Source organism: Gouania willdenowi, chromosome 14 (assembly GCF_900634775.1).
Source record: "Gouania willdenowi chromosome 14, fGouWil2.1, whole genome shotgun sequence".
Lineage (NCBI taxonomy): Eukaryota > Metazoa > Chordata > Actinopteri > Blenniiformes > Gobiesocidae > Gouania > Gouania willdenowi.
Window position 1 is genome coordinate 7,561,852 of NC_041057.1, and position 24,299 is coordinate 7,586,150.

The window sequence follows — 24,299 nt, forward strand, 5'->3', positions numbered from 1 at the left end:
TTCTCGCTTAAAATGCTTTAAGAACTTTCAAAGGTGGTGAATCGACGGAGATATTTAGCCTCAGTGTGATTCAGGTTTTTGTCGTTGGTTTGAATTGCATCTTGGGAAACGTTGAAGTACACACAGTGGGAACGGTACGGTGTACATTTTAGGACATCTTCAGGTCCCAGAGTGAGGGATCAGGAAAACCTCCATCATTTATTAGACCAAACAAACTCCTGTCTCAGAAAAACCTTCGTCAGATGGAACGCCATCAAATGACACAGCCTCAGGTTTCAAAATAAAAGCAGTCAGACTGAACCACCTCAGTCCGTAAAACACAACATGGCGTTTTAGTTAGAAGGAACCTGAAGTACACATGAAGAAAAAATAATAAGTTAAGATATATCACTGTATCATTTGATTAATAAATGCATAGTTATAAATGAAAGGATATATCTTAACCTTTAAAAATAAAAACAACAACTTTCAACTTACTCTCATATGCGACGCAGTACATATTGATGACGTCATGTGTATTGTCGGTTGCCGTGTTTTAGGTCCTGGGGCCTTGAGTCTGACAACTTTTATTTTGAAGCCTGAGACTGTGTCATTTGGTTTGACGTGAGACATTTGTCCGTTTGGTCTGATAATTGACAGGTTTTCCTGATACCTGAGGATGTCCTAAAATGGTCATCAGTATGTACTTATTGAATTTGCAGTGTATAGTACGCATTTCGTAGCTACAGGTGTCAGAAGAGCTTCAACCACTGCAGGACACAAATGGAAACATTAAAAGCACAAGGAGGCATCAAGTAGAATGAGCATCCGTCTGCAGTGGGGGAAAAAAAAAAAAAAAAAAAAAAAAAAAAGTATGGCAAAGCTTTCCACTGCCAGGGTCTTGCTATTTGCTATTGTGCAATAGCACTGCATGAGATAAGGCACAGGAGCAATTTTCTGCATGCGCAGCAATGAAATGTATACGTCAAAGGAAAGAAGAAAGGACAAAATCATCTGTTTTACTGTTTCAAATGTGTGACTGGAAAACACAGCAATAATTACTTGTTTTAATCTGGGTACATTCCTCAGCTGTGGGTGTGGCCCCAGTGGGAGAGTGTTTACTGCCCCATATTGCAGTGCGTTAGTTATGTAGACCAGTCATTTCAGGGCCAGTGGATGGAGAAAGAAAGGGTGGTGGCTTTTCAAAGCCCTGGATTAGAAAAGGTTTTTTTTCTGACATAATGCAGTGATCACAAGATACAAGGATGCTCGTAAATATGTCGTGTAGGAGAAGAAACAGGATTTTGTTGGTTCTGACTGAATTTAAACAGGTCATCCCTTTATTCGCTAACATCCCTTGACAAGGCATGCAACAGGAATGAAGGGTGTAACCCAAGTTGTGCAAGATGGCTTCACTTCTGCAAATGAAGGCAGCGTAGGAGCCAGGGGAGAGCAATGGGGGCCATTTGGGAGCGGAGGAAACGGCCCATGTACATGAGAGGAATTGCTTTAATGCGGACATCCTGTCACTGCCATGTGATCCCCATTGACACTGTGGCTTATGTCACACTCTGGGCTGCAGAGGCACAAACGCAGCTCGTGACAGTCTATTGCGCATTCCTACCAGCACACTGAACTCATGGCTGTACAATTATGTAAGACAGACTCCATCCAAGTCCCCGGCACACTAACAGTAAAGCCTCCCCCCCTTCCACCCACCCCTCTAACCATTTACCCCAGAGAACACACTGCTTATACATGAATGCACTTCACTGTTAAAATGCTTTATGTAACGCTTGAGTCCGAGCCTGTAAAGAAGTATGCGTAGATACATGTGTGAGATGGTGGCTCGACACACAGCAGCAGGCTTTGAAACAGTTAAATCACCTGCATCAGGATTTACTGGTTTTCACAAGCACAGGCTCCATAAAGTCGTATTTCAACATGAGAATCTGTGACTGCTGATAGATTGACTTGTGAATTTTCCCCAGCACTGCCTGTGGGCCTCAGCCATCAGCCTGGTTTTCACCTATTCCCTACTCTAGCACAGGCTTTATTCTCGGCCTGCTATGAACTCAGCAAAAAAAAATTTTTAAAGACTTTGAATTTGCAGATATTTTTTTCCCCCATTACTGACAAGTGTAAGATTTGACATCAGAGAAGTTATCAGACATTAATGAGTTATTATACAGTTGAAGTGCATATGTGCAGTTTCTTTGGCATCATTTAAATGACTTTTTAGCACATTTTAGACGTTTTCTAATATATATTATCTTTAGAAAAAAGAATATACTTCTACCAAGCCTGTGAGAACATTAATCAGATTAATAATCAGATGTAAATTAAGATATTGTATAAAGTGGATGGTGGTGGGTAAACGTCACAGTATATTAAAAAAAAAAGGCCAGGACGTACAGACAGGCCTCGACCCACATCAAACAAGCTACATGTGCACAAACTGGTCTCAGACCTGCAGAGGTGAAGGTTTCAGTAGCACAAAGTCATACAAAGGACGACTTCACAGTTACCATTTCCACGTAAAGTGGGTCATGAAGCCTCCACAGACTGGAACAGGCTGACAGGGAGGGTCGGGCCCCACCTTTCCTCTCCCAGCGGCCGGCTGCTCCTTCCCCGCATGTCGCTCCGTGCCTCGCCCCTCTCGCTCGGTGGAGTCCCGGAGCTCCAGCGGTGGGGAGTGTCCGTGTCTCAGGCTTCCACGTCCGCGGAGCGTCTGACGGTGTGACGGCGCTGCCGCATATGTGGAGGCTTTTTATCGCAGCGCAGGACTTCAGCCCCGTTTACACAACTCAGCCTCATCCCTCCCCCATGTCACTCCCTCAGTCACTCACACACGCCCGGCTTCTCACTCCGATCAGCTGGCAGCGTCATGACGTAGGCAGGACGACGTCACAGAGCTGACGCACACCGTGAGGCAGCAGTTTGACCGGATTGTTACAGATCCAGGCCAAGCTGGAAAAACCCTCGACATTTATAATACAATGCAAGTTGAATGATTTATGGTGACAATAATATTATTAATAATAATAATTAGATTATAATAATTATTGTAATAGTTGAAATAAAAACCCCAGCTGACAGATTGATTATAACCATATTTTTCTTTTTTTTTCTTTATATGTTTTTGTATGATCTCTGTATTTGTTAACATAATAAATAAATAAATAAATAAATAAATAATGATCCAGGCCAAGACCCCCACAGTCTTGATCACCAATTTATTACTACGGTCTCACTTTTTTTTTTTTTTTTTTAAAAAAAGCTTTATTATTTTTCTAAATAATTTCAAACTTTCACAGAATATCTAAAAAAACAAACAAACAAACAAACAAACACACACAAAAAAAAAAAAACCCTGCAAATATACACATCGTAGAGTAAAACTGTGGTTCTCAAACCCCAGAGGTCCTACAGCAGTAGGCTTGGGGGTCCGTAATACATATATATCATTACAAAAGTGAATAACTACAAATGGGGACCAATAAAACTTTACATCTACAGTAAATGGATACCAAAGGGGTATTCCATAAAACGGGTTATGTTCAAACTCTGAGTATGTTCGGGCTCAAATGAGGGAAACTCTGAGTATCCCATTCCTAAACTGGAGGTATGTTCTTCTCTGAGTATGTTACCATGGCAACATTGTCCGTGAACTAAACCTGTTCGCTGGCAGGTTTTATCGAATAAACCTTGGGTTTCTACCTGGCTCCGCCCACCTGAACACTTAAATGTACCTGAACCTTGGCACTGTTCTCTGAAACACATTAGTAACATCACACACCACAGACGTGCTCACATCATTACCAATGTTGTGTTGCTTTACGTTTTTTTTTTTTTTTTTTTTTTTTGTGCACACGGTAGTTTTCTTTATAACATTGTGGATGCAGAGCATTAAGTGAAAGACACTGAGAGGTTGATCTGCATTAAAACATCTACTGACGTCTGTAGTAAAGTTCTCTGAATACAAACCTGTGGAGAATATAAAGGAGAAGACACATTTTATTCATATTATTCCCCGCTCGTCACATCACTGAAGAGATAAAGTGATAAGGTGACCAAAAAGCGCAACTAATCATGAGTTATTTAAGCCAAAATAATCACTGAAGTGGCGTTCAGTGTGAACGCACATTAAGAACAGGCTCAAATTCCTCAAATGCCAGCTTATTTCACCTATCAGGGTGAATATATCACTCTCTTCCGGGTGGTTGCCATGGAAGCTTGAGTAATCTCTCATCCATTGATGATGGCTTTTTATCGCGCGTGCACAAAAGTAACCCAAGGTTTACATACTCAGGGTTGATTGACCCACTTCATACCAGCTGTAATGGAATCCGATACCCAGAGTTTCCCATCGAGGGGTATGTTGACCCAGAGTTTTTAGATAGACAGAGTTTGTTAACCCTCCTTTATGGAATACCCCTCAGGGCCTGACTGATTTTTAACTCACCCATTAATCGATATCAGTAAATAGTTGGCTGGCTCTAATATGGATTTGACATATTAACTTTGTTGCAGAGTGGAGACTGTTGCTAAGCTGTGGTTTCTGCATTATAAGCTGCTACTCATTGTTTGTAGTAAGTACATTTAGCCTTCTTTGATGTATCCATGTTTACTGTTTGAGATTTAGGAAACTTTATTTTTTTATATATTTATTTTTATACATTGTATTCCAGAAAACATTTTGCACAAGTTTTCATTATCTTACTACAGTCCTTATGTTGACAGTGTTACTAATTAAAGTTCCTTCTTTTAATTTAGTAGTTTTTTACTACTTTGTCTTGGGTAATATAAGATTGTGTGTTCATGCACAGTATTATATCCTCTAGCCTATTTACATTTTTGTATTTCATATATCGACCAATATATAGGTTATAGCAGTGGTTCCCAAACGGTGTGTCGCGGCACACTGGTGTGCCATGAGACAAGTCTGGGTGTGTCATGGGATTTTGTGACAACCATACAATATTGCAATACTGTATAACTACACAAAAATAATTATTTTTTAATTCACTACTTTGTATGCACTCATTTCATAATACAGAGACAAACTCTATGCCTATTTTTTTAATTTAGAAAAAAAAAGATAATACGTGTTATAAAGGCTATTTTGCACAATAGGTGTTCCTTCAGATTTTTACTTGTACTGTGACGTACCTTAGGCACAAAAAGGTGGGGAACCACTGGGTTATAGGCAGATACATCAAATATCAGCCTTTTAGAACCCGCAATATCAGTTTCGGCATCAGCCCTGAAAACATTTCATTACTAAATTCAATCAAACTGAGAATGTTCACAATGCAATAAGAAAAAAAAAAAGATTTAAAAATTGTCAGTGGTTTGAAAATGTATTTCTATTATAATGTTAATCATCGCATAAATGTCAAAGCAATATTTAACAAAACTAATAAAGGCATTACAAATATTTGTTTCTTTATTTAGCACATAATTCAAATAACGCAAACAGTCGAAAAACAAATACCAAAGAAGAAGAACAAAAAAGAATATGTTCAATATGTGCAGGAAGAGGCATAAAACCCACTTGTGCTTATTTGAAATCATCCACCTAATAAATAAACAGTTTAAAAAGTACATGTATTTTCAATCAGATACATAACATTAGGAAATTACACACTGACAAGATTTAACCAACATTCGAGAGGAGCTATTTATATATTAAAATATATGCACACAGTTCTTATAATAAAAGTGTTTCATTTTATTGGTGTTTTAATTGTATTTTTCAATATATTGTTTGTCCTCTTAAAATGACAACATAATAAATATTGGAATGAAATTGATGATAGGATTTCAACATGTTTTTAAACAAAGGGAAGAAAAACTGAACATTTGACACACAGAAACCTTGAAAAAATTGGCATCATAACAAAAAAATAAAGAGAGGAAAATCTTCCCAAACACAAAGACGGATATTCAGGTTTTAGAGTCAGAAAGTAATTACATCAAATGAGAGCTATTAGAAAAAAGAAGAGTGCGTAAGTGTCCTTTGACGAGACAGAAGCAGGTCGAGATGAACCTCTTTACCCTTTGGTGATGACGCACGCAGACACTGTCGCAGGAGGGACGGAAAGGCCTCTAACTGTCTCTCTGCTCTGAACCTGGGCCTGTCACTCACACACGCACACACGCACACACACAAGCCTGACTTGACATCAGCGGAAACTCCTCCTCCTGACAATCCTGGCTCCTCCTACCCTGTAAGAATGTGAGCTCCTCCCTCTTAAACTACCTCACAGGTAAAAACGAACACTGCGGTTTAATATAGAATATATACTGTACTTTATTGTCATATATGTATAGCTACATACACAAAATGTGTTCTCTGAATTTAACCCCTCCCTGAGGAGCAGCGGGCAGCAACGGTGTAGCACTCATGGCAGTTCCATTTTTAGTATCCGTTATATCGCCTTGTATCACCTTTGAGATGATCTGACGTGTTTGTGACCCAATGCGAAGCAGCAGTTGGCCAAAAAAGTGAACTATCGTCTTAAAGGCACACTGTGTAACTTTTGGCTAGACCTGTAACTTTCACGTCAAGCCCCCCTAGTGGCCACAAGCGCCGCAGCACTGTCGCTGTTGAGTGGAGTCAGCGTGTACAGACACGCCTACTCATGATTATGCATAAGTAGGCCCCAAAACTGCCCGTTTTTAGAACTGCTCAGAAAGTCTGGAAAACAGGCATGTTTGGCAAAATAAACCTCAAATACTATGAGATGGCTTTATTAATATATTACAATAGGAAGAACAATGTCTATTTGGAATATTCATTCATTCTTATTTCCGACTTTATGTATATCTTTTTTCTTTTGCAGAAGCTGCTGGTTTTGTTGCCCTTAGGGGTCACACTCAGTTTTACATGCATGATCTACTTCTATAAATTGAAATCACATGAGAGTAAATGTGTGGCTTTGCCCTTAAATAGACTCCAGTGCCCCTGACCCTATGCAGGATAACCTAGTACAGAGGATGGATATATGCGTTATCAGAGAGAGCTTTTACTGTTAAGCACTTTGTATTATCACTGCCTGTCATTGTGAACTTTGTCATGCTGGCATGGAGAAATGCAACGTGTTCTCCCTGATACAACAGGATGACTGAGCCTTTTTTCAAGCTGTGGCTCTTCCTGGAACAGCTCAGATGTGCCGCAGAAACACAGAAGCTGGGCAGACTTGTTTCACAGGCTGCCAGAGAGATAGAAACTTTTACTATAGTGAGGGCCACAAAAATGTTTTTTTTTTCCCTCAATCTGAAGGCCACATAATAAAATAATGACCAATTGAAAGATTAATACAGTAAATAAACAAAGGTTTTTGTGCATTAATGTTGTTGTATTTTGTGTATTGATGCTGTTATTTTGTGAATTTTTGTTATTATTTATTGACATTCTTATGTTTTTGTTTTGTTTTTTGTTTTTTTGTTTTTGTATCCAAATACGTCACACACTGAGATCTCTCTGATGCATCTTCTGATCATGAGTGCAGTTCATATGAAAACTGGAAGCATGCCAAGGTAATGCTCCACTTGAATTATTCAATCACCAATATAGCATCCATTTATGGAGGAAACCTCATGCTATCCATTGATCTTCTTCAATAAAAATGACCATTTCAGGATCACAATTGCTCTTTTTATTCTATTACTAGCAGAAGCCAATGTTCACTGTCGTCATGTTGTAAATGCTTCACGATCATTGGTGGAGGAAGTAAGTTAATTGTGAATGGGAGGGATATTATATTAATGTAAATTGGAATGCCCTTATATAAATTTGTTGTATACATTTTTATATAACCATACATACAGTATACTGACCAGATAAACCAGACCCTTTGTAATTGCTTTCTTCAAGATGTGTATTTTAATCAGACAAACACGTAAGCCTGGGTTGATTTTTCCCCCAGCTTTGTTTAAAACACTTTTATTTTTAATTTATTAGTATTTTAGATTAAAATGCCTGGGGTTCAATCCAACCCAGTTTAAGAACCACTGATCAATAGGTATTTCGAGGCAAAACATGGAAACAATCAGCACTAGGCAGCACTTTATTTCATGTCTGACACATCTGAAATTTAAGTTGTACCTTTTTTTTTTTCTTCAATTATGCGTTCGTCGATTTGCTCCGTGATGATAATAAAATTATATTTTCCTTATTTTCTTGCATCGACCTCGTGGCGCAACGGTAGCGCACCTGACTCCAGATCAGAAGGTTGCGTGTTCAAATCACGTCGGGGTCAAATGGTTAAAACATATTTTATCGTTCTTGCTTTTACTTTCCTACCGAAGCTACCACAGTTCTGCAGACACACGCTAGTAGTGACGATACCGTCTATGGACATTAGCTAATTAAAGCGTCCACATGGGGGCGCTGTTGACTGTGCATTTAATGCAAAAGAGCCAATAAAGAAACTCGTTTGTTAGACATAAAAAAATATATATTTTATTTTTAATAATAACGCTGAAAGAAATATTCAGCAATATGAAGTAAGTTGGAAATGAATTGAACTAATATATTTTGTCATCCAAAAATATACATTTTGGGCGAGTGGACTGCATTTTTAATACAACTAATTTGGCACTAAATTTTTTTAATTATTTTTTTAGGTGTATTGTTGCCATAAAAAAGGGCAATGACTCCAAAATTTAACTTGTAGTTTATGTAGAAATCCGTGTGACATTTTATATCACTTATCAATCTGGGATCTTGATTAAAAAAAATCTTTTCATTATGGTTTCCGTAAAAAGGTGGTAATAAAGTAATGTTCACTCTTAGGTCAGCGTTTAGTTCAAGCTTTACTTTAACAAAAAAAAAACAAACACAAAAACACACAGGTAACGTGAAATAAAAACGTCCTAAACCAGACTTCCTGCTTTTACGACACTCGCCTCCTTTACGGCAGTAAAGCAACAACATACTGTACATATATAAAAGACAGCATATATGACAGGTTCAACTATTAAAAAAACACTATTTATAATGTGACTGTTGTTTAAAAGATGACTGAAAAGAATTTTTATTTTTTTATTTTTCAAACAATAGTTTATATAACCAGTATGACAACTCTACTTCGATTCCATATCTTGTTGCACATGTTAATATTTTCATGATTGATTAAATGACTTATTGCAGTTGTTGATGTTTTGTTTAAATAAAGCATTTTTTGTTTAAATAAAGAAAAAAATACCTACGTTGTCATGGAGACGCGTCACCGTGCAACGCGGCGCAGCTGCAGCGTGATTGTAGATATTTCTTCAGGAACAAGAAACGGAGAAAACAACCAATGTTTGCTATGATTTCTGATGTTTCATGGAGAACTTTTCGGGACTTTTAACACATTTTTGGTAAGTCTGGGGTCTGTTTACTACAAATCTCATTTAATTGAGCTTGTAGAAAATGAAAGGGATATTGATTGCAAAGAGATTTAATGTATCGAGGTGAAAACTGCGAATAAAAGTGGATCGGATTAATTCACCGTGACACGATGCCGGAGGACAAACGCTGTAAACTGCTGGTGGCTTCAGGAACCTTCGATCAGCAAAAGAAAAGAAAGAAGAAATCAAAGAGGAATAAAGCTTCAACCCCAGCAGCAGAAAATACAGGTAAATAATCCTATTTTCAACGTTTAAACAGTTTTGTACGGAAAGGACATGTAAAAAAAAAAAAAAAAAAAAAAAAAACATTACACTGTATTTAAAAATATTGCACGTTTTGGTATATGTTTGATTGAAAACTGTGATTATCACAAATATATAAAACTATAGCATGTATGGGGTGTCGAATGTAAAAACTTGCAGACACATTTTTAACATTTAAATGCTCACTGTCCTCACATTTAGCAAATTTTTCTCTGATGTGACACAGAAATTCATTTAAAACAGCATGTTCTATATCATTGTTAAAAATGTGCACACATGGAAAAATACATCTAAATGTTAAAGGTAAATCTAAATGTTGAATCTAAATTTAAAAAAAAAAAATCTAAATGTTGATTCTAAATCTAAATGTTATATCTAAATGTCAACTCGGTCGACTAATGTAGATAAATGTTCATGTCAAGATAAAAGTTGAAATTATGCAAAAGTGGGCAGGTCAGGGCCTGTCGATCACACGTGTGTACTCATATTTAACAGTGATATAGTAGAACATGCTGTTTTACATTAATTTATCTCAAATGAAAGACAAATTATCAAACATCTTTGTTTTTAATTGTTAATCTTTTAATTATTTTTTTAGAGGACAGGAAGTTTGCTTGAATTTTAAAGATAATTATGTAATCCTAGGTTATACATAAGATTAGAGTAGATTAGATGCATCTATTTCCTATAGTTTGCTGAATTCATTACAATGACTCCTTCTATTGTGATGGAAGAACATTTCCATCATATATATATATATATATATATATATATATATATATATATATATATATATATATAATCAATAGTACAGTTAACTAGCACCATTAAAGTATATTTTCTCACCATTGCCGTTACTTATTGCGTTCAAACAAAGGTCACTGCATGTACACAGCAGTTAAGGGTGTCACATGCAGAGGAATTTCCTGCAGGCTTGAATAGATCATTAGGGAACAGTCATATAGTGTTCCATACTACTGCAGCCCATGACTGTAAACAGAGCTGAAAGCCCTCTGCTTCTAAAAGGAGTCGTTGGTAATCTACACCGTTCACCATGTCTGTGATGGATGTTCACTGCAGCCACCTTTCTTTCATGTTTTTCATGCTTCCCCTGCAGAGAAAGACCAGGCTGCATTGTTGCCTCTGACCTCCCAGAATGCACCACCACATAGTCCGCCTCAGCCTCAAATTCACATTTCCAGGCTCAGCGTTAGCAGCAAGAAGAGCAGCAGCAGCAGCTGCAGGAAAATCAAGACCATCCACAAGGACTCATCAGAACTGGAGCTGAGGCAGGCCACAGAGAGCCTGAGGTGGGAAGGGATTCTGCAGGACCCCAAGGCTGAGGCGGAGAGACTGGAGCAGTACAGATCCGACAGGCGGCGGCGTTACATTGTACACAGAGAGACTTTGATTAAACAAACCCACGAAGCTCTGAGACAAAAGTTAAGCAAAGAGTGCAGACAAGCAAAGTCTGATCCATTAGCTTTGTCTTTCAACTAAATCAGTGGTTCCCAATCTTTTTTGTCTCGTGTACGCCCTTTGCATTTTTTTCAAATCATGTAAGACTTCAAAGGAACCATCAAAGGCAATCAGCAGAACTCCTCTGAGGAAGACTGGCAATTGACCGTCGAAATATGTCGGAAGATAACAGAAATTCCTGAAAAATCTTGACTGAAAAAATGAAACCTCAACATAACATACCCTCCTCTCTCTCCTAAACCCCTAACTATGTCTCCAACATCGGTTTCCGAAGACTTGATCTACAAATTCCAAACAATGACTATAATTTAAAGTGGAATGAATTTATTGTTTAAATACCATGCAGCTTGTATGTGATAAGTACATTTCAGTCTCTTTTGTAAAATGTAGCTATTTTTTTGTCTCCTAATTGTCAGAAGTTTGATGAAAGACCATCTACGGCATAAAATAATTCTCTTTCAATAAATTACAAGAAAATATAGTATTTTATTGAGCAATAGTACTGTTAGTTTGTGGTGAATGTTTTCCAAGAAATAGCCTAAAAAGGAAAGGACGTTTCCCAATTATTTTTACATTAATTGTTAAATATTTCCAAGTACTGCAATGTGCTCATGCACTCCCGGGGGTACACGTACCCCTGTTTGCGAATCACTGAACTAAATTATATCATCTTTACATTTAGAGATAGAATTCTCCCCTATAAGGGACAAATGTTGGACATTAAAGATGTTATTTGGTATAAAACCTGAAAGAAGGGTTTTTTTGTCTGTGTGTTGCACGTGCATGACCACAACACTCACCACTGTTTCACAACATCTCCTGCTGATCGCCCTGTTAAAAACTTAATAAGGGATTTGCACGGTTTAGCTTAAGGTGCTGAATTATGCAACATCTTCAAGAATGACCTAAAGTTGATCATGGAACGGTTGAAACCCAAACACAAGGCCACTGAACCCTTTCTTTAGCTGTCAGAGAGGTAAAACAAGCATTAAATGGATGGAAAAATATTTCTTTCTTTCAGTTTGTGTGTTTTTAGAGTTATATTTGTTGTCATTTTGTCATTTTTTGGCGTTCTGTGCGTTTTTGTTTTGTTTTGAGCCATGTTGTATATTGTTGGATTTTGTGTTTTTGGGGAACATTTTTTGTTGTCATTTTGTATAATTTTATGTCATTCTTTGTATTATTGTTGTTTTGCACTTTGAGTTTTGTTTTTTTGTTTGTTTTTTTTTTAGAGAAAATTTTTTTGTACTTTGTTTTTGGAGTAATTTTGTAATTTTGTGTATTCTGTAGCGCATTGAAATGACTATTGTTGTAATTTGCACAATATAAATAAAGTTGAATTGTATTGAGTCATGTTGGATGGTATTGTTGGATTTTGTGTTTTCGGGCATTTATACCTTTTAATTTGCTGTCATTTTAAGTGTTTTCCTGTCATTCTGTGTATTTTAGTTTTTTGTGTGTCATGGGTTTGTTTTTTTTATTGTTTGTTCTGTAATTGTGTGTGTTTTGTTTTCATTATGTGTATTTTTCTCTCACTTTGTATGCTTGAAGTCACAACTTTGGCCGCCAGATTCCCATGTCTGATCTAAAAAGAGTTTATATCTTGCCCTCAAACTTGTTTTCTTTAAAGTCCAATTTCTGTCAACTGTTTCAAAAACATGAATGTTTGACCAATTCAAAGCTCCACAAATGACCCTCCCACACCTGAGAGAATGCACACCCAAGCTTGAAAATCACCAAAGTGTGTGAGTCACTTTATTGACAAAAAGAGTGAAAAATCTGATGTTTTTTGTCTTCGTGTGCGCACTCTGTGGTGAACTCATCCCTATTTTCACCATGAGTAAGTTAGAAGAAGCTCAAAACCCAATGGAACCTGATCTGAAGATTTCAAAATAAAATATGGATTAATGACATGAAGTAATTTAAAGAGACATTGTTGTGAGTCAGTAAATGCAACATACTGTAGATCAAGATTATTTTTTTAGACAGATAAATTAATGTCATGTCTGTTTGTTTATCTTTGCAATCAAGAGGCATATAATTTACATGATAATTGTGAAGTTAATTAATTACTGCAAGGAGAGAAATCAACTTTTATTCATTTTTCTGATGTCTTCCTTTTCCTTTTCATTGTGTTGCCCCAGTAACAGCCTGATTACAATAAAATACTTTGTCATGCTCTTTATATAACTACCGCTAACCCTTTTTCATTTTACTTATTTAACATTAATGGCAAATTGTCAAGTTTGTGGTTGCAGGAAGTGGATGAATGCATCGGTTGACACATCATCAGTTTCAAAATAAAGGCCTGTTTAGCGCATCCATTGTTAATGAGGTGAGGACTGCTGGATTTGAATTAAATTTTCACGTAAAGATGATGGAAACCCACCAGAAAGGTGGATATGTGTAACATCACAACATGTGTTTAATGTTAATGGGACAGAAATGTATTTTTGCATCTAAATTAATGGGATACTTTGTGAGCTGTCTGTAAATGTATACTTAAACCATGCGAGTGACATAAAAGCACATATCTACAGAAAGAAGGACCTTCATAGATATAAAACACAGTCCTTTAGGAAAGGGTTTGAGGTATTTGTTGTGTGTGCAGTATTTCAACCACAGAGTGTGTTGTTGATTATCTGCTGACTCTTCAGCATCGACAGGAGGTGATGTGATAAAGAGACGGATGGAGGACGTGATGATCAGGACAACTGAAGCCAGCTCAGGTCATCTGATCTGGGGGAAAAACATTGATTTAGTTTTTTGGCTGTGAAGATTTAAGAATGAAATTCAGCTTGAAACAGATTTTATTGTCACGTACTGAGCCTCTTTCTTTGTGATGACTCTTCCTGTTACGAGTCTCTCAGCCACTGCAGAAACTGCTGGGTCATAGTTTAAACTGGCTGCTGCAATCACCACGTCCTCTCTACAAGGTCAAACTTGCAATTAGATATTGTTTCAACACAATGCATTCCACTGAGTATGAATGTTTTTGGTTGACGTAAAAAATCCTAACAACTTACTTAATGTACAGCACTAGAAATTTCTGCTCCTCAAATGTCCCTTTTATTGCAATCTCAGTGTATCCCTCTCCATGACCTTTATGCAAAACCAAGAGGAAATGAATATTTTCTTTGCATATGCACAGTGATGAAATCAATCATCATGCTGATGTTTATGTTGTGAACAAAGTCAAACACACAGTTTCCTAGATGCAAGTCAGGAAATCGGATAGAAAGGCACATTTCTAAAGAGTTTTGTGCATGTGCATGGGCCCACCTGCATATCGGATGGTTTTACCAAGAAGGACGGTCCAGTAGAAAGGAACTGAGGCAAGTTCAGTTGCATTGTTCATCATGTTCAGAGCTGCTATCCTCCCTAAACACAGAAAATCACAGCTTCATCCGCTTTTCAGGCTTAGAACTTATGATTAACTAGCATTGTCTAAAGCGAATAATATCTATAATCAAAACAGACACAGTGGCTTCATAGATCAAAAAATGAAAAAACATTGGTTCCATAAATGATGTAAAAGGTTAAAATTGCTGCTTAAAAGTATGTTCCACTGTAAACACTCGATTTATTGACATTGTTGGAAAACTTGTTTGCTTGGCACTGTGGGATGTGGAGTCCCATAGAAGTGCTTTTACTTAATTCTTACTGTGATTTCTTGTGTTTGCCCAAAAAAGTTTGCTAAGGTGACTTTCTAACACATTTCTGGTGTATTTATTAACTTAAAGTTGTTGCAAAACAATGGCCGATGTTTATTTTTTGCGGAAAGATCCGAATCCGGCCGAAATTGAATGGTCTCGCGGAGTGAGGTGAAATCACGGGGAATACTAGGAACAAACTAAAAGAGAAATGGTGTAAAGAGAATCACTGTCCTTATTGTTTGGTGAAGAAACATAAGAAATCACAGTAAGAATAAAGTAAAAACACTTTGCATTCGTCTACGGGACTCCACATCCCACAATGCAATGCGTGAAACTTTTCCAACAATGTCAATATCAACAATGTCTACATTGGAGATTTCAATAAGCTTTGATGACCATTTTACTGATCTATGAGACCTATTCTATGTCTTTATCTGTTAAAAGATTTTCATCTGCAGCAGCTTTGACTGAGCTTGTCATTGTCATTATGACAAAATTAGTTTTTTCCCCCTAATTTACCATGTGCTTGTGCCATCTGCCAGTGACCGATGTTTACCAGATGGTTTTTGGCCATCACAAGTGGAAATATTGCAAGATCACCTCCGCAGAAAACATCAGGGACGTTGGTGCGCATGAACTGCAGGTCAGAGGAAAATAACAGATGAGTAGCAGTAACAGTGTGGACATATACTGTGTGACACCACAGGAACTGTTTGTTGGTTCTTATTGAGGAAAAAAATAGCAAATTGTCATTAAATGAAGTAGTAAGAGGATCAGCATAGCACACAGCTCACAATTAGTTAAAGACCGTGTAAAGCAAATTCGGCCATTTTCTTCTAAACACATTAAATAGAATAGGTCATATATGTAATTCCTAAAACATGTAAAAAGCCATTCAACCATTTATAATGTGATTGTGGAGCTAGGCTTCACATTTCTGTGTTTCAAATTTCTGTGTTCAGGATTTACGGGGTCAGAAATCATAGCTGCGTTACGTAACGGAGCAATCATTTGCATAATCCCGACCCTGCTGCTGAAGCACACCAAACTTCTGCGGCCTCCAGCGGGCACAATTCGGCCCCTAGCCGAACACAAACCAGCAGACTCAGGGAGATAAAATGCGCCCGCTGCTGCCGCATTTTCCATGAAATTAGCACTTTTTTTGTTTCGCCTTTCGCGGGCGCAGTTCTGACTCTACCCTGAAGGCCGACACCTCGTTTGGCCCGATCCGAGCACTTTTGGAAAACCAATGGAAGAAGCACTATCGACGCTGGAGCCACTTTCACACTGCTCTCAGTACACAGAGGCGGCGACTTTCCCGCGCGTGCTGTGGTTCCAGCGCCTTTAACTGACACGCCCCCCAGTGTTTCAGAGCAGAGAGAAGTGCTTATTTTTCCATGATTATGAGACCTAATTTTAGATACTTGGCAATTTTTTCATCTTTCCAATTTGACTCAGTGATCAATGACACACGTTTCTGTGGTACAAAATGCCACAGAAAAATACAAAAATGTATTTCTGCTTTACATGGACTTTAAAGAACACATTTTGACCCACCTTGTCTACTAATACAAAGTTTTTCGAGTCCATCTTTACTTTACTGCCCTGCAGGAACTGTGAGTTTGGGTAGCTGCCTGTTGGAGGACAGAAAGGAGACAGAAAAATCAGCCGATTGGAGATTTTTGTTGGAAGTTGGCTTTGCCTTTCAAAACATTGGCCAAAGACAGGTTAAAACATTATATCCCAGCATGCATTGCACAAAATCATTTTTAATGTAGAGCAGGGGTTCTCAACTAGATTCACCCTGGGACCTACATTTTGCCACGGTCATTAATTCGCGACCCACTCTTTTTTTTAAAAAAAAGTTTCTTTCAAAATAAAAGACAAGTCCAACATGAGAGGCATTTTAAGTGTTTATTTATTTTTGACCAGCTGTCCGCGACCCACTTTTGGGTCCCGACCCACCAGTTGAGAATCACTGATGTGGAGGATTGAACCGAGAGATCTTTCAACAACAATTAAATCAACATTAATAGAAGTTTTTCCCCCATGATTTGCCTTGTAACCAGTTAAAAATAGCAAAAAATACTATTATAAAAAATACAGGAAAGAACAAAAGTTTTTGCGTGCTTTTGTCATTGTTTGGTATATTATTTCTCATTTTGTTTGTGTTTGTTGTTGTTCTGTATATTTGTGTTGTCACTTTGGGTGTTTTCCTCTTATTGTGTATGTTTTTTATGTTGTTTTGTGTTTTTGTTGTCATTTTGTGTTTTGGGAATCACTGGTGTGGGGCTTGTTTTCAGTCACTTTGTGTTATTCTTGTCCTATATCAATGTTGTTTTGCCTGTTTTTGTTGTGTATTTTTCTTGCCACAGTGTTTTTATGGTAATTTTTTGTGTTGTTTGTCATTTTGGAGTAAGTTTTGTGTGTTGTTATTGATTTTTTTCTGTATTTTTGTTGTCATTTAGTATATTTTCAATGTCAATTTGTGAGTTTACCTTGATGACCACACAAAATTAGGCTGATGGCCGTATGGAGCCCATGTATGTTCTAGATACAAGATAATCTTCAATGACAACTGAAATATAGCAGGATAACCTTTCATAGATTCATTTCATCAGTCAGGATGGTAAAGATAAAGTAAGATACAGTAAGACTGTTCCTTGTCTGATTGCAAAAGGCTTGTGGTTGGTATAAATGATTGGACTGGATCTAAAAACAATTCCTGAATTACAAACTGATTTGATCTTTTAATAAAATATGACAGGACTTTCCTTCTTAATGTTACACTTACCAATGCCAACAATAAGAACATCAGTGGGAATAACTTTTCCACTTTTAAGCACAACTTCATTCACCTTAATAAAAAGGACACAAGAGAGTTTAGAGTTTACTGTGAGGTAGAAAACTATTCCAATCATCTCAAAGCTGCACGCTAGTACCTCTCCTTTCACTCCTCGGACCTCCATCACATTATCGTTCATGTGAAATTTTACACCTTTCTCTGACAGCATCTGCAGAAACATCACAGGTTGGACTAAAAGGTGCCAGACTATGAGTTGAAACAACATAGAACGCACAGCAGTCTTACCATCATGGTGACTTTACCGATTTCACGACCCAGTGTGTTTTGGTATGGCAGCTCACTGCTGCCAATCACTGTGATACCGATGGCTTTATCGATCAGATATGATGCAACCTCCATACCTGGAAACATTACAGATAACGATTTATATTATTTGAATTGTATTTGAACACAACGACAACAGACCCATTACCGACAAATGAGGTTCCCACGACGACGACGTTTGCTCCCACACAGGCTGAATGAATTCTCCGAGCATCCTCTGGTGTCTCCAGCATCATCACGTTTTTCAGCTTCCTGCCAGGCACGTCCAGCCCCTTTGCTCTAAAACATTCAGCTTATTAGTCTTTACACAACAGGAGTAAACTTAGTGTGTATGTCAACAGGTGATAGACTTCCTTTGAGAGACAAGTTTGTCCTATTTTTATTCTAACTTTCAGTTTGTGTGAAGGGATGAGACTGTGTGGGGATGTTCAATGACGGCATGAAAGCAAGAGTGCAGTTTGATGGCGACCTATCTGATCATTTTTCTATACACAAAGATGTCAAACAAGGTTCTGTGCTTGCGCCAACTTTATTTGGCCTATATTTCTCATACAATTTCAAGACAATTTACTGTAACCTCAACACAAATATGGGGTGTCCCTACTATACATCGCAGGATGATGGTAACTACTTCAACCTTACATGCTTCAAAACTAGGACTCAAACTTAAAAGGTCATAGCTAGAGTACTCCTGTATGCAGATGATGCTGCCCTGTATGCATCATCTCCTGAACAGCTTCATGATCATCTGTTGAACTGCTTTGTTGACTCTTGTGAAACTTTTGGACTCACCATAAGTCTGAAGAAGACAGTGACTATTTTACAGTCTAACGATACCCATCATTTCACCATTAAAGAAACTGAGCTCAAGGATATTGACAAGTTTACATATCTTGGCTCAATTCTTGTATAGAACACCGTCTTTGATAACTACACCTCTATAAGTAAAGGTTAAGCCTCCACCACGTTGAAGCCTGACCAAAAATCTCTGAAAAAACAGACGTCTCAGTATTCGTACAAAGGTTTGGGTGTATCAGGCGTTAGTCCTCAGCATCCTGCTGTATGAAGCAGAGATCTGAGCCACATTTCAATCCTAGAAGTCCAAGCTGAGTGCTTTCCACACCAGCAATCTACGATTCATACTTGGCAAAAAATGGGAGGGCAAAATTATGAATGAAGACATCTTTGAACGAATCGGCTCAGGTCCACTTTCCTCAAGTTTGAAATTTGTCAGCAAGGCCAAATCAGCGCGACCCACATCATTTCCTTCATGGAGTATTACAACAAGGAACCCGTCATACTGGTAGACCAAGGCTACGGTTTAAAGATGCTCTCAAGCAAGATCTGAAAAGGCTTTGGCGTTGAACTGGAATCCTGGACTACCCTATCCAAAGATTGCAATAAATGTAGAGCAAGACTTCACGCTGGTTGACTCAATGGCGTCAACAAAAACCTCATAAAACTCAGAGAAAGGCACCTTAAATGCCGCAGATGAAAATGAAGAAGACACGCATTGTCATCTGTGACAGATGCATGCCAACTCACACACCAGTAGAAGTAGAAGTCATTCCAATTGGCTACATTTTTTATTGATTTATTCAAGCAAATATAATTGTGAATTTAGTTGAAAACAAGACATAAACTAAAGATGATGTACCTGCAGCCAGTGGAGATGAGGAGCTGGTCGTAGCTGTGGACTGAACCATCATTGAATGTGACCGACTTCCTGTCTGTGTCCACTGAGAGTGCCTGAAGACACAGGAAAAAGGAAGATTCCCTCATTTAAATGATCTTATTTTTTAATAGAATATTCCAACAATGCATTTCATGTTATGTGATACATGTGTGTTTTTATGCACTCACTTCCTTCCTGAGCCAAACTTCGATGTCATACTGATGGAAGAACTCTGACTTCCTCAGCACAATGCTGTCACTCTCCACATTCATGACCTGTGGAAGGATACGCATTGGTTGTAGCAGGCTAGTGAAGATAAAGAAGGCAGTTTCTGCTGCACCTTGCTCAGTCGGGTTTTGTCGTACGGTAACAGGTCGTCTTTAGTGACAATGATTATCCGGCCGCCGAAGTGTTCCTGACGCAGGATCTCAGCACAACTCAGAGAAGCTGCTCCTGTGCTCACAAAAAGTCTTTATTCAAGTTCTCATAAACCAATAGATGCACATAGAGGCGTGGTAATAATCTACATTTCTCATTATCCCGTGAGCCCTGCAAAGCCTTCATTTTGCCCCATCTCTTCCTTTGTTTCCACTCAGGTGTTCTTCATCAACTAATTACCTTCCCCGACTTCTGTGTCTATCCCGGTAAGTGTATGTCTTCAAATTTGGTTTGTATTTCCTAGATTTCAGTCTGATTTTTCATTTCATTTCTGGATTTGTATTCCTTTTCTTTTTTCTTTTTCTTTCTTTCTCTTCTGTGTAGAAGGAGTGTAAAATGGACAAAGGAACTCCCACATTTTGCCTCCTTCTCTACATCTTGGCCCTGCGCATATCTCACCCTTACTTAAAGAGTAACTAAACCCCAAAACTACTTTTGTTTCAATTGAAAACAAATGTATTTGGGTTTGAAGTTGTGTTGTAGATTGATTCTTGTTGGACTCTTGCCATTGTGACTGCCGAGTGACTGCCCTCTATGGGTTGAAACATTGCTATTACATTCAAAATGTTGCTATTGGCTAAGAATGGTGGTTTGTGATGATTTGGTGGCTTTTTTCGTCACTGTTCACATTTTTGAGCAAAAAGAACTTGCAAAGCAGGACAAAAAATAGGGGAAAGGGGTATTTAATGGCAAAAGGTAGCTAAAGTCTGAAAAAAGTGTCAAAATTTTTGAAAAGGGGCAGAAATGGGACAAAGGAAGTTGTAAATGGCCAAAGGGAAAAAAAAGGAAAGTTTCTACATTTTAAGGTTTTCTGGGGAAATAATCATTTAAATTAAGACATAAAGAGCCACATGTTGAGTATCACTGACTTAATAACGGCTTCTATGTGGTGTTGTTGATAATGTAGTGAGCTGGTCTGGATAGAAAATGCTAAGGCTGAATTTTTGTCCCAGTCCACCCCTGGATAAGCGTTGTGTTTTTGACTAATGTCACTAACTGTTTTCGTTCTGCTGTGAATCATTGCTACTCTACCAGCTTTACCTGTGGAATGACACGCGCACCGTGCACTAGTTCACATGCACTCACCTCCTCCCAACAGCATAATGGTGTGATTCACTCCTGGCACTGCAGCTCCCATGTTCTTTATTCTTTTTTCCTTTCCAAGAGTCTAATCAACACAAAACACATTTTTACAGAGTCTACCGAAAAAGGACTTGTTAGACAATGATAACTGACTTATTGTGTATGTTGTACTATCAGTCAAACAGATTATTTCTTCATAATAAGTTGAATACATTTTGTAATATTGGCACTCAATCTGAAATATGTCTCAAATAATATAAGACTGAATTCATCATCAATCATTGAATTCAGGGCATTTTCATTTGATATTTAATGGAAACAATGGAAAACAACCTAAATACCTTTTTATTTATGGACACATAGACTTTACTATTTTGTATTTTGACCTGCAGAAAGAGGAAACGATAAATGAAACACTTCAATTGTCTTTTTCGCCTGAATTGAGCGTCACTCTGCTAAGCTCTGTACCTTATGACACGGTAAACAGTCCATCCCTGGAAACTCCTCCACATCTCCTGTTAGGACATTAAAGCAGCTGCCGTGCCACGGACAGTACAATCTGTGACCTGAGAGCACACCTGGACACACACAAGTGCAAAAATGATTAAAACTACTAAATGGTACATAGTGAACAAAAAAGAGCAGTAATCATATTTTGAATTATATTCTTCATTTTGTCTTCTTTTTTAAATAATATGTTAAGGTTTGCATTCATTCAGGCAACTCTTTTTCAGGAAATTGAAATTTTGGCTGACAGAACAGTGTCAAGTTGGCCACGCCCAGAAAGAAAACATCAAAGCGATCAGCAGACACCTCGGAGGAAGACTGACAATTGGCAATCAAAACATGTCAGGAGATCAAAGTAAAATTCCTGAAAAAAGGTTGTTTGAATAAATGAAACTTTAACATATTATAAAATAACAACATTTATAGATGACACTTTTTCAATATTTGGAAGACAGTCGATAGTGAATTGGATCAAAAGAGTTTAGATAAATAATTCATTAATAATTCTAATTTATTTGTTATTTTATTTGTATTTGTATTTTAACCTTAAATCTGGTTCTGCTGGAGTTTTTTTTCCTGTTACAGCAAAATTTAGATTTTCCTCTCCATTGTTAATTTGGAAGTGTTGAGGTTTTGAGGTATGAAGTAATTGACTCAGAATGTCAAAGACACACAAGATAAACCAACTTACTATAATTTGAAACATTACACCTTAGACATACACTGTTTTATTCATCATGTCTTTTCTGTGTGTATGTATTACCTTGGCTGAGTGGTGCACCGTAGTGTGTGCACTGATTGCCGATAGCACTGTATTTGCCTTCGGTCCGGGCTAACAGCACAGTTTGACGTCCTACTTCAACCTCCATCATCCTGTAAAGTGCACAAACACACACACACACACAAACACACACACATATGCATCAATGTCAAAGCTAATCAGTAATGTAAGGTTAGCAATTAAATAACATAAATCACATTGGAAAACTATTGGAAAAACTCTCATTAGAAAGAGATGCATGAGTTTGGTGTGGTAGACGTTGACAGGCCCATTACAGAGTAGAAACCATTTGGGATGAACTACAGAGGAATGGGAATCAGGTATCCACATATTGTCCAACATCAGTGCCTGACCTCAAACCTGAGCCATTGATAGAAAAGTAAAATATTTCCATTTATGTACAGTAATTATTGTTGAAAACTGTTTTGGTTTGTTACTTTGTGAATTAAAAACACATTTTATACAAGACATTTTTGGTTTACAAAGAAAGTTTGATGTGCATTCATGTTGTAAATCAGAGCAAATAAACATAAGGGCACAAAATGCAGCTCAGAGAATTTAATTGCAAAGAATAAGAAGGAATTAATGGTGTGACATAAAAGCAAAAGGATACAGTATGTGTTAGTGATGTCATTTTCTGAAATATTGCATAATATATTAAAGAAAAATCTACCTTTATACTTTATCATGCTAGTATTTTACCTATTAAACAATTTCTGAACTTAAATGAGTTTGGCATCACAAGTGATATTGTGTTGCCAGGTTGGGATAATGGCTGTCCTTCCTTACTGTCCATCCTGCAGGTCCGACTCCAGACAAACCACTTCAGTGACCTCCTCTGATGATTCTTCAGAACCAGGGAACTCCACGCATGCTGAACACACATCAGTTTTCCAAGCTAAAAACAGTTCCTGTTTCAACTCATCATTCAGTCTAAATATGCTGGGTACTCATACTCACGTGTTTTAGTGACTGACATGGCTCAGATTCACAGACAAAGAGTTCCTCTACTGACAGAAAAAGTCAGTCTAATGAACGTGAGGCTGCTGATGAAGCTAACGATTTGGTTTGCGAAGCAGCTTTGTTGTGGAAGTCCATTTCCACGGCAACGGCTCCATCCTGAACCCGCATCACTTGATCCCAGAATCCAACAGAAAACAAGACTTTATGGCTTTGGTAAGATACAGAAAAGTTACTTTAGTTACTGTGGTGAATGAACAGCTTTGGTGCAGAGGCTGCTCACGTTCAGCTTCAGTTATTGTTCCAGAGATGGACAATGTGTTGTTTTTCACACACGCAGAGAAAGGCTGACGAGGCTGAATGTTGAAAGAACAGAAGACAAAGCACCTCTTACAAAACTAGGGCCAGTGACGGCCATTCATGTCCCAGATCAAGCATCTGAAAGCTCAAGGATGCAAAGAGCAAGAGTGGAAATCAAACTATTGGTGTGCAAATATTTGCATTAATCCATCCATCTTGTGTCAGAAAAGTATTTCAGTTAATTAAAAGTTATTGTAATGTAGTCAATTGTTTTTATATTTTTGATCACCAACAGTGATGCAAATTGGGATCATCACATTTTTTTAAATGATGCAGTTTAAACCCTAAATATTACAGATGACCATACCATGGCTGAATAAAATAAAATAAAACGTTTAAACACTGGCAGGGCTGTGTGTAAAGTCAGTGGCAGTTTTAATCTTCAACTTAAATAAATGTGCAAATTTAGAATATCATCAAATGTAAAACTTGTTTTAAAAGAAAATTGAGTATAAAATGATCACAACCGACTGTTTAAATGCTATTTTATGGAAGAGGATTAAGGCCACTTGGGGTTTTTGTTTTTGTTTTTGTGTAACAGATGAAAAAGAAAAACCCCAGGTAAAAAAATAAATTAAAAAAAAT

The 24,299-nt window shown here is 37.6% G+C and overlaps 2 protein-coding genes and 1 non-coding gene across 3 annotated transcripts; 2 read left to right on the top strand and 1 right to left on the bottom strand.

Annotated features, from left to right (window-relative positions):
* The first annotated feature begins 8,174 nt into the window (after positions 1-8,174).
* On the top strand, positions 8,175-8,246 carry trnaw-cca (transfer RNA tryptophan (anticodon CCA)). Its single transcript has one exon. It is a non-coding gene; the product is annotated as a tRNA-Trp (tRNA).
* A 1,031-nt stretch (positions 8,247-9,277) lies between these two features.
* On the top strand, positions 9,278-11,918 carry LOC114476139 (protein LIAT1). The gene is made up of 2 exons (XM_028467437.1): positions 9,278-9,609; positions 10,763-11,918. Exons 1-2 carry the CDS (start codon positions 9,492-9,494, stop codon positions 11,143-11,145), a joined length of 501 nt encoding a protein of 166 aa, XP_028323238.1. The 5' UTR covers positions 9,278-9,491; the 3' UTR covers positions 11,146-11,918.
* A 1,836-nt stretch (positions 11,919-13,754) lies between these two features.
* aifm5 (apoptosis inducing factor mitochondria associated 5) lies at positions 13,755-23,373 on the bottom strand. The gene is made up of 19 exons (XM_028467255.1): positions 23,355-23,373; positions 23,184-23,268; positions 22,377-22,486; positions 21,575-21,684; positions 21,448-21,492; positions 21,110-21,191; positions 19,926-20,038; positions 19,774-19,860; positions 19,568-19,659; positions 18,059-18,189; positions 17,872-17,987; positions 17,723-17,794; positions 17,575-17,638; positions 16,338-16,414; positions 15,300-15,417; positions 14,407-14,505; positions 14,151-14,226; positions 13,949-14,053; positions 13,755-13,863 (listed from the first exon to the last, which is right to left on the bottom strand). The coding sequence occupies exons 1-19, from the start codon at positions 23,371-23,373 to the stop codon at positions 13,830-13,832; spliced, it is 1,635 nt and encodes a 544-aa protein (XP_028323056.1). The 3' UTR covers positions 13,755-13,829.
* Between the last annotated feature and the right edge of the window lie 926 nt (positions 23,374-24,299).

Bases quoted from the DNA above. Each gene is read 5' to 3' on its own strand.
- LOC114476139 (XM_028467437.1), top strand. From the start codon at position 9,492: ATGCCGGAGGACAAACGCTGTAAACTGCTGGTGGCTTCAGGAACCTTC. The intron at 9,610-10,762 runs GTAAATAATCCT...CTTCCCCTGCAG, and splicing joins CCCAGCAGCAGAAAATACAG to AGAAAGACCAGGCTGCATTG.
- aifm5 (XM_028467255.1), bottom strand. The intron at 22,487-23,183 runs GTAAGGAAGGAC...TGCACTTTACAG, and splicing joins TCGGACCTGCAGGATGGACA to GATGATGGAGGTTGAAGTAG. The intron at 14,227-14,406 runs GTGGGCCCATGC...TTTTGCATAAAG, and splicing joins TAAAACCATCCGATATGCAG to GTCATGGAGAGGGATACACT.